General features: G+C 41.9%; 1 protein-coding gene across 1 annotated transcript in view; it reads left to right on the forward strand.

Moving 5' to 3' along the window:
- Nucleotides 1-14,764, forward strand: part of LOC126412221 (uncharacterized) — a 113,903-nt gene that overhangs the window by 81,793 nt on the left and 17,346 nt on the right. The window contains exons 4-5 of the mRNA XM_050081710.1: nucleotides 1,014-1,220; nucleotides 8,640-8,840. Of these exons, the coding sequence (XP_049937667.1) occupies nucleotides 1,014-1,220; nucleotides 8,640-8,840 (408 nt within the window). The remainder of the gene's footprint in view (nucleotides 1-1,013; nucleotides 1,221-8,639; nucleotides 8,841-14,764) is intronic.

A 14,764-nucleotide genomic window follows, 5' to 3' on the forward strand; every position in this document is an offset into this window, starting at 1 on the left:
CAGGTAGCGTCGCTTTGACAGACAGAGGCGCGCGCCGTAGGTAGCGGGATTTTAAAATCCTCGCGGAAGCCAGGTCCACTCGGCACATGACACACTGACATATTTCAACAAGACACGTAGTTGTAGTTTACTAACTCATTAACACAACGTAACGGGATAGAATCTGCAAGTATCAGAGCAGAAAACATGTACGAGGGGCCTTCCATAAGTAATGTGACACATTTTATTCTCGGCCAATTTCGGTTGAAAAAATGCGGAATTTATTGTGGGGTGTCGTGGAATATTCCCGCTTCAGCCTCTTATAGTTCCATGAAGTTTCGATGGGTGGCAGCTTTACACGTAGCCTTCAAAGTGGCGTCTGTAATGGAGTTGCGTTCCAAGCAGAGGCGTGTCATTGAGTTTCCTTTAGCGGAAAACCAGAGCATTCCAGATATTTTTAGGCGCTTGCGGAATGTCTACGGAGTCCCAGCAATGAAGAAATGCATGGTGAGGCGTTGGGTGAAGCATGTTTCGTCGCAGCAATACCTTAAGACTTCCATTTGTTTGGACCAATGAAGGCTGTACTTCACGTGGATGATGAAGTTGTTATTGATGCAGTAAAACGTGACCTCCGACTTCGACCAGTAGAGTGGTACCATGCGGTCATACAGGCCTTCCCAGTAAGGCGGCGTGAGGCCGTCGCATTGAACGGAGAGTATGTTGAAAAACTGGGTTTTGTGATCAAAAGAGTCTGGCAAAGTATTGTGTAACGAAATCCTAAATAATGCTGCCTCCAGTAAATAAAAAGAAAAAAAAGTGTTGCATTACTTACTGAAAGCCCCTTGCGTAATCAGTTAGGAACTGCAATAAGAGGTGGAACTTGCTACAATGCATAGAGAGTACGTGAAAAGTTAATGCTAGCAAATAAATAAAATGCATAAAAACTAGATGTCCACTGAAACTGCACGAGTTATACTGAAACGTGAAGAAGAACAGACATCACTGTAGGTGCCACGTCCTTTTCTTTCCCTCAGCCGGCGGGTTGTCGTGCAGCGTGCCACTTCCTGGCTTCGTCGCGCGGCGGGACGCCGGCACCGCAGCCGGTGCTGGAGACGCGCGCCGCCGCCCGCTTGGAGACGCACGGCCTCCAGCTCCAGTGGCCGTGTAGTGGCCGGCATCCTGTCGTCCACGTGGTGCTGTGGCGGCCACGTGGCAGGGACCAATGGGCGCAGCTCACGCAGGTAACCAACATCTCAAATCGAAAGACCTTGTACTTCTGTAGCGTACAGTAATGTTATATATGACCACAGCAGTTTGATAACTTCTAGTTTGTCCGTACACCTTGCCGCACCTACACTATCTAATGCAAAGTATCCGGACACCCCTATGTAATGTGGAATTGGGCTCTAGATGTCACGGAAAGCGAACTGGTCAATATGGAAGGAGGCGAGAAATGCTGTGTTGTCAGTCGAGAAGGAGTAACAACAGACTGTGCCTGTTACGAGAGCTCAGTGACTTAGAACAAAGACTAGTCATTGAATGTTACATTACTAACAAACCCGTAGGGGAGACTTCCACCATTCTAAAGTTGCCCATGTCGACTGTTGGCGAAGTGACTGCCAAGTGGCAATGCGAAAGAAACCAAAACCAGGCAGGCCTCATGTACTGACGGACAAGAACCGTGAGCTCTGCGGACGGTGGTTCTGGATAACCGCATGAAATTAGCGGAAGGAATCTATCGAGAGATCCAAAAAGTTAAAAGCAGTCCAGCTACCAAGTGACTGTACGTGGTCTAGGAAGAACAGGGTACAATGGTTAAGCAGCTCCTCATAAGTTACACGTTTCTGTAGTCTGTGCTAAGCGACTCTTGAGGTGGTGTAAAGAGCGATGTCTGGAAAAGAGTGATTTGGAGTGATGTATCACGCTATGCCGTTTGGTAATCTAAGGAAGGGTTTTTGGTTTGAAGAACGCCTGGGGAGTGTTACCTGTCACCATGTGTAGTGCCAACAGTGAATTATGGAGAAGTCGTGTTTGAGGGTCTTTTAATAGTAAGAGTATGACCACTTATCGCGGTTAAGAATACTGAAAATGCGGAATGATATGAACATATTTTACACCTTCGTGTACTGCTTGGAGGAACAGTTTCGAGACGATGATTATTTGATCCTGTCATAAAGCAGGCCTGTCCAGAATACCGACCTGAAGCCAGTGGCTCACCTCTGAGGTGAGTTAGAATGTCGATAGCGCTCCAGATCCCAGCAGCCAAAATCGCTGTCTTCTCTGGATTCCACTCTTGAGGAAGAATCAGCTGCCACTCATCCACATGACATTCAGACATCGCACTCAAGGTGTTCTCAGCAGGGTTCAGGCCGTCATAAAGGCGAAGGGTGGTTACATACAACTTTAATGTCCACTGATCAGATAGCGTAAGTCTGTCTTTCACGTTCTCTTTCATCTGCTACTACTCATTTCCACCTAGTCTTAGCCTTAGCCTTGATATACTTTTAGAAAAGTACATGAAATAGCGTAAGTCTGTCTTTCACGTTCTCTTTCATCTGCTACTACTCATTTCCACCTAGTCTTAGCCTTGATATACTTTTAGAAAAGTACATGAAATTTAGGTGTGTATGATGGTCATTTCTGATACGTGTGTACCGTTAAAAGTTGCTTGTTACAATGTTGTGACTAAATCTAACGGCACGTGTATGTGGCATTTTCTATTGCTGTGGTCTTACCTTTTTTTTTTTTTTTTTTATAAGTCCATCCACCTACCTAAATATTGGGTGTTTTTCTTTTATATGTTGAAACATGTTTACCGAAACAGTTTCGAGCTGTTTCATCTGTGGCTAGAGCGTAAATCATTAGTGGGTACCAAAATGCATCATCTTTGTAGCCTCTTATTGTAACCAGTTGTAAAACTTGTTGTATCTTGGTATAGGAAACAACCATCTACAAAGTAGAGTTCCAGCTGTGCACTATCTGCAGCGTCGTTGCTGCGTAAACGTAAGCACGAAATAATATCGTATGTAACGCCTAGATGAGCTCAACCAAAGTTATGTAGATACTAGCGTAACGAAACACATGGAAAAGTTGAAAAGTAGCACCCACTCACGCCATCGCTGCCAAAGTGGAATAGCTGCTATTTTGATGCAATATTACATAAATTATGCACTTCAGTAGATATTCATTCTTTGATCTCTAGCTGGAGCTCTAAATTGGTCCGGTACAAAATGGTTTGGAGAAACAAAATAAAAATTTATACAAGCAGCTTTGGCGACATCTACTTGTCAAAAATGGCCTGTATCCTTTTTATAGATTGCTCGCTTATCTGTTCTTGTACAACTCTCAACTTATTTTAGTTCCAATATCTGAACATAGTATTTCGTTTCGTTTCAACGTAGTACAGTTTTCTTCCACCCATATTTTATTGATGCTGCTGTTCGAGGTACTGTTCATCACCGAATGGTACTTCGTGTTGACTTACCGTAATAATGTATTATCTAGAAAGCTCAGATTAGAAGTAGGATGCTGTACACAGTCTGATCAGCACCACGTTGCTTCAGTGGGACACGGCATTCTGGAGGAAAATTTCGGACTATTTCTCGCTGAACTGAGACCATTACCAATCCAGAGCTGGTGCTACATGGTATTAGAGCGATGTCACCCGATTAATTTTTTAATCGACCGGCAATAAATGTGCAAAAACCTGTGTCCACCACAGCGCTCGGGAAGTGACTCCTCAGTGGTCGCCTCTTCTGTGATTCAATAGAGAAACTGAAGGCCATTCTACAGCCAGAGGCTGTACATGATGCTGAACAGTTACTAGGCGGATATGCTACCTTCCATGGCAACATATACTCATTTTGTGAATTTTATCCATAATGGATGCTGCTGAACTCCGTGGCTCTTCCTTTACAGTCTTTAGAGCAAGATCCGCTACTAGTCACAACGAAGGTGACTTACATAAGACACGACCGGTTTCGGATATGTCCCCATCTTCCGGTGATTATTCATTCATGTTCATGTTTAGATGTGATACGCTGCCGCAAAAGGTACTTGCCCCTCTGTGAGAGCACCATTAGAGCCTGCTACAGGGCGAGACGACATTCAGAGTCAGCATGTACGACAAAGAGTACGCTCAGAGTGAAAGTACTGGAAGTGGCGAACTAACAAGTGTTGAAAATATTAGTGTACTTACATATAGCTTGGGCATCCAAATCTTAATTGCATATTTTTACAAAAAAATTCAGTTTTTGACACATTATCCACACAAGTGTCATCTAAGCAATTATTTGAACTGTCACATTACGCCTCTGTCACATAACGCCTTTAACACAGTAATGGCGCTTTGTATGTTATTTGTCACTTAAATAATTATTGGAACTGCCCCATTACGCCTTTAGCACTGTAATGGCGCTTTGTATGTCAATTACTGTAATAAAACATGAATTAGAATTGAACGAGGTAGCGCAGTGGTTAGCACACTAGACTCGCATTCGGGAGGACGACAATTCAAACCCGCGTCTGGCCATTCTGATTTAAGTTCTCAGTGATTTCCCTAAATCCCTTCAGGTAAATGCCGGGATGGTCCTTTTGAAAGGGCACGGCCGGTTTCCTCCCCATCCTTCCATAATCCGACGGGACCGATGACCTCGCTGTTTGGTCCCAACCCCCAAATCTACCAACCAACCATGAATTCGCAGTGTCCAACATGTTTGCATTGAAATACAAAGGTTATGGTCAAATAACTTACATCTAGGACGATCAGATATGTTACAAACATGTATACATAACAGATGTGGGCACATGACAAATTAAAATTTGTATTTAGATGTGTCTGTACATTGTTTGTTGTGATAATGTCGCTTTAACAGCATTATTATTCTTTGGAATTAAACGAAAAACGAGAAGGTTGTTACTCCATTGTGATTGTGTTTCAAGTTCAGTTGTGTGCATGATAAGATAATAAAATAAAAGCAAAGATCCAAATTAAATTCAGTCTTTAATTAACGCAGTGAGCAACAAATTGGTGACCCCGACGTGATTAACGAGACGACGAAATTTGCAATGTAATTTTTCAAGCTGGTTGTTTTGACGCGAATTCTCGTCAACTGTGTTTAAAAATACACAGAATGGACATGAAGGGAACAGTCCTGAATGTAAACTAGAAAGTCATGTGATAAGCGTTAATCTGCCGTCGTTTTGGATGAGAAACCAGACATCTGGTTTTCTAAAGCCCCGAAGCGCATTTTATGATTGCTCGTGCAGCTGCCGCTTCGATTACATTCAACTATTTGCTTGCTCATCTGGAGCCAAAATTTGTTGAAAGTATGTGGGATCTAGTTACAATTGCCGAGAACAATAAATATTCTCTTACCAAATAACGACTTTTGACCATATTTTAAGAAAGTGAAGAGCGTCAAATTAATAAATTCTTGAGTGAACTTGGTGATACGAAGCCTAATGAATCATTAAGAAAACTGCGGACCTATGCCATTACTTTCATGTCAGACAAGAACTTAAAAACACAGTTTTTCTTGAAAAACTTCCCAGTAGCATCAGGAGTATCTTATTTACGTCTGACGAAACAGTGAATAAGATTACTGAAATGGCAGATCGTATGGTCTAAATGCACTCTGTTGAGGAGGTTCATATTGCACCAGTTCTGTCAACTCCGTCAGCATCATCGTCTATGTCAGTCCGAGGTACTGACTTAAGGATTGAAGAATCGAAAACTTAAGTAGGCAAAGATCGCGCTGTGGAAGTAGAAGCAGAGCTAAATTCGATAAGAACGACAAATATTGCTAATGTTATTATAAAATTGGCACTCGATATCAGCGTGAAAAAGGTGTTCGGCTTTGCCAGTAGAAAAACAAGATAACTATGATGGTAGCGTGATTTATAATTTTATATATATACAAATTTTCGGTGCCTACAGTGTCACGTCTTTCAGTGTCACACAAATTTTTATTTTTAAAGGGGATCGCTTAAGACTATTTCCATGGGTTCGCCCCTCAAATTTCTCCCTCATATCACAAAATTGTCGTCTGATGTAGTACAAACTGAAAAAATAAATTCCTTTTAAAGCACAGTTTCATATATAATTTATATTCCAAATCTTACACCTGTGCCACAGAAGAAATCCTACATCGAGAATACTTTACACAAGTTTAAGGGAAGAAATGCTTCCGATAATTATTACAGTATTTAAAGAACATCGAAATATGAACAGGCTGAAATCAACAAACAGTACATGAGACTATGTTAATCAAATCAACTGTAAAAAGCTAAGGAGCATATTATTAGCAAAATGAGAAATATGCAAAAGTGAAATCGGAAAATGAGCACTTCTCAACTGGGAGTAAATCAAAACAATCAGAATGGCTGAAAGAGAGCACAATAACATGAGCCATAAACGAGTAAGAGTTAAGCAACTATGCAAAGAAGATAATAGGCAAAAATGAGATGCCAACAAAATGAGAGCTGGCCGAACTCCGTCGGCACTTACATACTGCTGCGCTCGTGGCGGCACCTCGCGGAACGTACGCAACAAGCGCGCCTGCGATCGTAATGCACTCTCAGCGCTCGCGGCGGCGTCTGGCGGCCCGTACGCAAGTTGTGCGATTGCTGTCGCAGGGCGACCCTTAACCTACGATGTTGCAGTAGGCACAACAGCGGCTGAGTGTTCAACCCCAGTACCCACATCAAGCCACCAATGTCTTCTGTCTGTTAAAAATCGAAGTGGTGGAAGATATTTTCTGGTATAGAGCGGTGCAGATTTGTGCATTATACCAGTTTCAAAATGGATCAGAGATCAAAACCTAGGGTTCAAAGCTCTTAGGTGTTTAGGGCTCAGACGCAATTATGAATACCCAGTTACTGTAGCAGACGTATAAGAAGGTATACTGGCGGCTGATCTCCTTCATCATTATGGTTTACTCGTTGATCTCAAATATAAAAAGTTGATAGTATCACCAAAATATAAATTTTATCGGAGGTAACTGCTGTGAATACTGAAGACTCAGTAAGCTCATTTTATGCAACGTCCTAGTTCTCTAAACTTTTGGAGAAATTTCATGAACTTACAAAACCATCCGCAATGTCAAAACTGTTGAAGCAAAAAGTGCAGCATTATATCACTGCATCTAATGGCCAACTAGAAAACAATAAGTCTTGTAGATTGGAGCTACACAGATTAGACATTGCTAAAAAATTTCAGTTTTTGTTAAATAATGGTATTATACGTCCATCAGAATCACAATGGGCCAGTCCACAACACCTTGTTATAAAGCCAGGTGGTCAGTGGCGGGTTTTTGGAGATTATCGGCGTTTGAGTGACAGGACTCTACCACTACGTTCAGTAAACAATGAATTTAATTTGTATTTTTCCTTTTATTTTATTTTCTCTTCGCGCACGGAATGGAACTTGAATTATAATAACCATGGAGTAACAACCTTCTCTTTTTTTTATAAATTCCAAAGAATAATTATGCTATTATGGCTACATTTTCCAGGCAATCGTTTCACAAATGCTTCCAAATAACGCTCCCTAATACAAATAGTGATTTGTCATGTTACCAGACAGATATTACAAATTACGACAATAAATGTTGAAACATAAGAACGAACTATAACTATCTTAAGATGGTCGCAAGCTGGAAACCGGTCGTGGCTGAAATAGAGCTCCTCAATTGTGAGATGTAGCGAATCTTATTCTACAAGATATGCATTCATTTTCGCTTTTTCCCAGGATATCCACTCATATATTAAAATCACATGGGTTAGCGAAGTCTTCCTGTCCTCGTTTCTTCGCAATCACTAAAATTTCTTCTGCCTCCCATCCGGTCGTGTCAACAACAAGAGATGCACACAAGTACCAAGTACCGGCTGGTTATAATTCTAGTGCAGATACTCAGGGAGCTCAAGTGAGTCAATAATTCAAAAACAGAAACAAATTTTCTGCCGTTATGTAGACGGGAGAGACACCACCAGCAGTCGACCAATGATGTAAACGCCCAGAAGATGACCCCTACGTCGAGTTGAAACCGGTTGGCGGTATAACAATAATAAATGCGATTAAGACTGTTTTCGAATTATTGATTAATCATAATAATCGCTGCTTCTCTCCACAACCATGTTGTCCAAAAACCTCAAGTGAGGGCTGTAATTATCATACGGGAGGGAAACTTGGTAGATATGCTAATACTTTAATGCGGAATCGATTACCTCTGGAAAAATTAGTTGCAATTTTGGCCGCTAGATGCACATCTGGCGTTGCGGCATCTCGCTATCGTTTCCCGTGCTCATAGTGAACAAACTGTTGAAGTGGCGCTTGATAATAAAATCTACATTATGCCTTACTCACTTGTTTGACCTTTTCTGCCCTAGTCCCATTCCTAGCCCTTTACATAAAGAAAAATTTCTATACGTCTTTCTTACATTCACAGCGCCAGATTTGCACCTGGTGGACGAACTGTAACTACTTCTTTCGAGCGTAAATGTGTTCGCAGTAATGCGTTAGAATATCTACCAACTTTCGCTGCGATACGATAATTACAACCAATACTCGGCCTTTTTCATTTTAATTATAATCACCCAGTACTAGCTTCTTGTACCAGTGAGACAGAGGACACGAACTGAGCGCCCCTGGAACTTTGCAGACGGCGGACTGCTGGGCGCGGCTGCCCTCCGCGGGTTCTGCCCGCGTGCTGGCCGTGGGCCCCTCCGGTCTGCAGGCGGTCTATACGCCCGTCGCGGCCTCCGGCGTGGCCCCCGCTGACCACGGACTCGCTGCCGAGGCGGGGGCGGACGCGGGGGCGGAGGACGAGGCCGAAGGGCCTGGCTGGAAGACCAGGACCGTGGTAAGTCACGCACTGGCGCGCAGCTGCCGCGTAGGTTCAGTCGGCGCTGTGGTTTTCTCCATTAGCACGCATTGAAAAACGCAATGTATTAGCGTGGCAGCTGCGAGGAGTACGACGACCCACGGGTACTTAATAAACTGAAAATAACTCATTTTGAAAGGATAAGGACGCTTTGACTGTAAGTCTTTTATAGGGACGACCGATTTCGCAGCTGTTTGGGTTCTTCATCAGATGCAATCTTTTCAAACTGGTACACAAATACTCAAGTGAAGTAGCAAGAAAACATAACTAAACTGAAAAGGTATATGCGGGATGAACATATTCACAAAATCACTATTATTAGCTCGAGTGTTGTGAAAGGTTGACCACGGAAAAGCAGTGCGTTGATGGTTTCGAAATGAACTCAAGGTAACAACTATTTAAAAGCTATAAACCGATAAATATAACATAATTTATAAATGGACCCAATAAAAGCCGGGTTGTAGACTAGCGTCATGCGCTATACAGGATCAGTGCTTGATTTAAATTGCAGTAAAAAGCATGAAGACATAATTAACATCACAAGGTATTTGAAAATAGCACTAAAGTAAAGCCAAGACAAATTGGTTACCATGCACATGCTGACTGAATCAAGGCCATAGCGCTCAGTTTTTATGAATTTACCTTTTTTTAAACATATTGTAAGGGATTACCCAGTCCTCGTATCAGCTCAACTACCATTCTCCTGGTCTGGTTATTTATGGATGCGCATGCTCATTACACATGGTTCCGCTCTCTCCATGGCGCTATCAGGCGCTTCCGCAATTGCGTTCTGCGCCACAAATTACAAATTGCTAAAAAATTTCAGTTTTTAGGACACAGTCACGTGCGCGCCCTTACGTTATTGTGTTCAGCCTCTTGCCACCTGGCCTCGCAGTGCGTTGTTTTCTGCCGATTGAGCTGTCCAGGTTCGAGATGATTCTCAGTCCCGTTACTTTCTTCGTACTGGTTGCATGCTAAGTTTCAGAATAATTTTATGCTGGATACTTTTGCGGAAATTAAATACAGAGTGAACAACTGGGTCTTTACCAATATATATCTATTAATCCATTTTAGACAAGTGAGTGATCATTAGCTGCTCATTTTTTCATTATTCCGTAGATTATCGTTTGTTGTCTATGCTTTGACCACCAATTCGGCATATGAGATCGCCACTAGTTCACCAGATACTGTTATTCATCGTGCGTGAATTTATTATTATTTATCTACCTGGTGGTCCCTTATTGTCTCAAATGGTTCAAATGGCTCTGAGCACTATGCGACTTAACTTCTGAGGTCATCAGCCGCCTAGAGCTTAGAACTAATAAAACCTAACTAAGCTATGGACATCACACACATCCATGCCCGAGGCAGGATTCGAACCTGCGACCGTAGCGGTCGCTCGGTTCCAGACTGTAACGCCTAGAACCGCACGGCCACTCCAGCCGGCCCCTTATTAGGACTTTCTTTTTATTAGTTTTCTTCCTTTCTAGGTACCACGGAAGCGTCGTTGGTGATTTGATTTTTGACGTCTTATACTTAGCGATAATTTGCTCGTTATGAACCTTGCACCCCCCCCCCCTCCCCCTGACCCTTGGACCTTGCCGTTGGTGGGGAGGCTTGCGTGCTTCAGCGTAGGTGCAACCACAACGGAGGGGTATCTGTTGAGAGGCCAGACAAACGTGTTGTTCCTGACGAGGGGCAGCAGCTTTTTCAGTAGTTGCAGGGGCAACAGTATTGATGATTGACTGATCTGGCATTGTAACACTAACCAAAACGGCCTTGCTGTGCTGGTACTGCGAACGGCTGAAAGAATGTGGAAACTACAGCCGTAATGTTTTCCGAGGGAATGCAGCTTTACTGTATGGTTAAAGGATGATGGCGTCCTCTTGGGTAAAATATTCCGGAGGTAAAATAGTCCCCCATTCGGATCTCCGGGCGGGGACTACTCAGGAGGACGTCGTTATCAGGAGAAAGAAAACTGGCGTTCTACGGATCGGAGTAGTAAAGGAGTTTTGCTATTTGGGGAGCAAAATAACTGATCATGGTCGAAGTAGAGAGGATGTAAAATGTAGACTGGCAATGGCAAGGAACACGTTTCTGAAGAAGAGAAATTTGTTAACATCGAGTATAGATTTAAATATCAGGAATTCGTTTCTGAAAGTATTTGTATGGGGTGTAGTCATGTATGGAAATGAAACATGGACGATAAATAGTTTAGACAAGAAGAGAATAGAAGCTTTCGAAATGTGGTGCTGCAGAAGAATGCTGAAGATTTGATGGGTAGATCACATAACTAATGAGGAGGTATTGAATAGAATTGGGGAGGAGTTTGCCACACAACTTGACTAGAAGAAGGGATTGGTTGCTAGGACATGTTATGAGGCATCAAGGGATCACCAGTTTAGTATTGGAGCTCAGCGAGGAGGGTAAAAATCGTAGAGGGAGACCAAGAGATGAATACACTAAGCAGATTCAGAAGGATGTAGATTGCAGTAGGTACTGGGAGATGAAGAAGCTGACAAAGGATAGAGTAGCATGGAGAGCTGCATCAAACCAGTCTCAGGACTGAAGACCACAACAACAACAACAACAACAACAACAACAACAACATCAACATAAACCATGTGTCATCCTATCCTCTTTTTTCGATTTGAGCATGACTAGATTTTGTCAGTATGCTCATCACGCATATAAATCTTCATTTTAACTGTTTATTTGTACACTAACACTAGTCTCTATATGCCAAGTTGTACAAATGTCAACCGTTATTGCAGCTGAAATGGTGTGAAACCGGCCGCGCATAGAAACACAGAAGTTACTTTTTCAAAATTATATATCCAGGCGTTGGCTGTCCTGACTTGCTGCCGTGAAAGTAACTCCACCATATACCCGAGTCCTGTGAAGATAGTTTTCCTACTGACGTAAGAGAACTGGACAGGAAATGCTGGTTATATATAATCCATCTGTATACTGTTAAGCGAGCAGCACTCATGGAAGTATGCTGCAACTACCGTACACGATGACCAAGAATCCATTTCCCCTCTAGCAGTGTGCAACAGTGTGCAGAAAATTTTCATAGAATCTCTCCATTTTCCCTTTTCTTGCGTTAATTCCAATAGTAACTTACGTCTGCATTTAATACCGTTTCTACACACTTGAAGAAATAAAACAATTCCCCTTCCCCAGGGAGCTTGCACATTGCGTCAGCAATGATTTATGAAGCCTGCCGCGGAAGGGTTGGTATAACTTTCTGAAACACTCTTTAGTTGCTTCTTGTGACGTATTGAGATTCTCGTGACCTACCTTTCATAATGCGTCTAGCCCCCCCCCCCCCCGTGCCCTTCCCCCGCCCCCTCCTCGTCGTCACATCCAAACACCAAATTTTATCACTTCATACATCTTTACTTCATTTAAATGCGGTATATACACATTATTAACTTTATCCATCTTGATTCAACAATAAACATTCATTTCATAGCTTTTGAACACTAGAAATCTGCGATTTTTTTCATTCCTGGACACGTGATAATTGCTGATCCTAGAGACAAAATAACTGACTGTTTTGTAGAAAATTTAATGTAGTTTAATTTTGTACTTCGAAGCATTTCAGTAGCAACCGCGGTTTCCTTGTTATTCGTGATAACAATAAAAACGTCACCTCCAAACGCGCTCCCACCCTCAGAATCACACCACATCGGTCACAAGTTTTAGTTCGCTGTTCACTGCACTGTCTCTTACAATTGTACGAAAATTTGCGACTACACGAAATTTTTCCCCTATTCCATCTTTTTTGGTCTCCGTTGACTGGGTTATAAGCCTGTTCCAAGTGGAAGTCTTTCGTCTAAGCGGATGATTTAGTAGTAGCAGTAGTAGTAATACTAGATTTATTCATCGGTGCATCACTTTTAGCACCTATAATGGTGTAAGAGCAGCAAACATGTATAAGATACAGGACGAATTAGCCAGTTACTTCGGGAACCTTTCAACATATGGAAAAATCGGCATATGATAATGGGCATATGGGCAGATAATACTGTGGCATGTTTAATCAAATTAAACCTACCCCGACATAATTCTTTCCGACGTCCTATCACTCTGTAGTAGCAAGTGGTGCTAGGCAGTGTAAAGCTGCGTTGATGAAACCTTTACCTAATACCTACCACGCAGAGGACGCGTAACTTGAGTTGGAAGTCAGTTACTGAAAGTTCATTTTAAGAAAAATCGGGTTTTCGGAGGATGCAGTCTACTTGCAGAAAGCATTTAAAACTAGACTGAATGTACTTTTTATTCATATGGAAACACAGGAAATGGCTATCAAATCCGTATTTATTATGGTAATGCTCTCTCATTCAAAGTTCACTGTCTGTACAGCATAGTTTCACTCGAAAAACAGCCAGAATTGTTGCAAGTCCGACCCGAATAATTTTTACGTTCTACCAGGTACCGACTCACAACTACTCGCGAGTTAAACATTCGGTCATTTCAGTGGTCTTCTTCGAAAGAAGTGCTCGCCAAAGTATTGCGTACAGAGCACGAAACATGCCACGCGGAATTGTTACTACGACCAGAAAGTTTACACGCTCATAACTTTCGAACTATTTAATTTAGAAACACCAAACTTTCATTAAAATATTCGTAACTCCAGTCGCTTCAGTTACGAGGTATTCGAACCGAATTTAACTCAATATTTTTCTTTCATTTTTCAGAGTATTTTTACGGAGCTATCTAACACGGTGTAACTCGTAGGCCGGTTAGCAAGAGACTCTCTCCAACTATTCTACTGACTGCCCACTTCACTATATTCCCGCGGGGACGGCCTAATTCTGATTGGCTGTTGATCTAAACGACCAATCAGAATGTTCCTTCCAGATCATTCTCGCGGCAAATCTTGCCGTATTCAATCAATAATCTGATAGTAATTAACGTCATTAAAACTTCAATTTCTAGTATACTGTTTAATCAAAATAAGCGAAGTACGAATTAGTCTTCAAATTGATAAGTAAACTTATTTCACCTCTAACTTTCTTTCTGGCTGGTTTTATACAAACGCAAGCTCACACCGACGTACGTCATCTGAATCATGGTTGCACCATAACTTTCCCACGGCCTACTTGTGCAAGGTTTTATGAAAAATGGCATATTAAGTTTTAACGTATGACACACATGCACTCTCTCAATCATTCTCACGCACTCACGCAGCAAAATATAATCAGATAATAATTTTGACCGATTTTTGTATTAAGTGATGCACAGGACTACAGTTTTGAAAAGGAAATTCTAATTAATATATTTTATGCACTGGTAAATTTGTAATGGCTTCAAATGATATTGAAAGTCAATCTGTATTTATTCCTGACTTGGTTTTAAAAAACTAGCTTACGTTTTAGGACTTTTAGGTAATTCTTTTTATCTGCAGAACCATAATAAATAAAAATCTGTTATTTTGGCAGCATCAGTCCATTAATAACAAAAGGCTGTGTACCAAATTTGAACAAAATCGGATAATAACTAATATGGATTATTTAGATTCTTAGAGGGTATGAATTTTCGAACTGATTGAATAGTACGCTATGCAGTTGTCACGGCAGGCAGCGTCAGCTGCACTGTGAACAAAGCGAAAAAAAAAGGAAGAAACATAGCCATCCTGCAGTCACGGTACCAAATGGCTGCGTGCCTTACTGCACCGAATGTCATCTGGTAATAACTTGCTGTGTTACAAGTTCCATCAGTCACTACCATCCGTGCCTTGAAGCCATACCCCGTGCCTGCTCGCATCATGACTCAAACAATAACACTGATGTGCCTCTTCAAAACATTGAAAGACTGGAATCCCTTCCAGATCAGCACCATAATCCCCGACAATGGTCATCTGGCGTGTGCAGAGCCACGAGTTATGGCTGAAC

The sequence above is a fragment of the Schistocerca serialis genome, chromosome 7 (genome assembly GCF_023864345.2).
Source record: "Schistocerca serialis cubense isolate TAMUIC-IGC-003099 chromosome 7, iqSchSeri2.2, whole genome shotgun sequence".
In the NCBI taxonomy this organism is placed as follows: Eukaryota; Metazoa; Arthropoda; class Insecta; order Orthoptera; family Acrididae; genus Schistocerca; species Schistocerca serialis.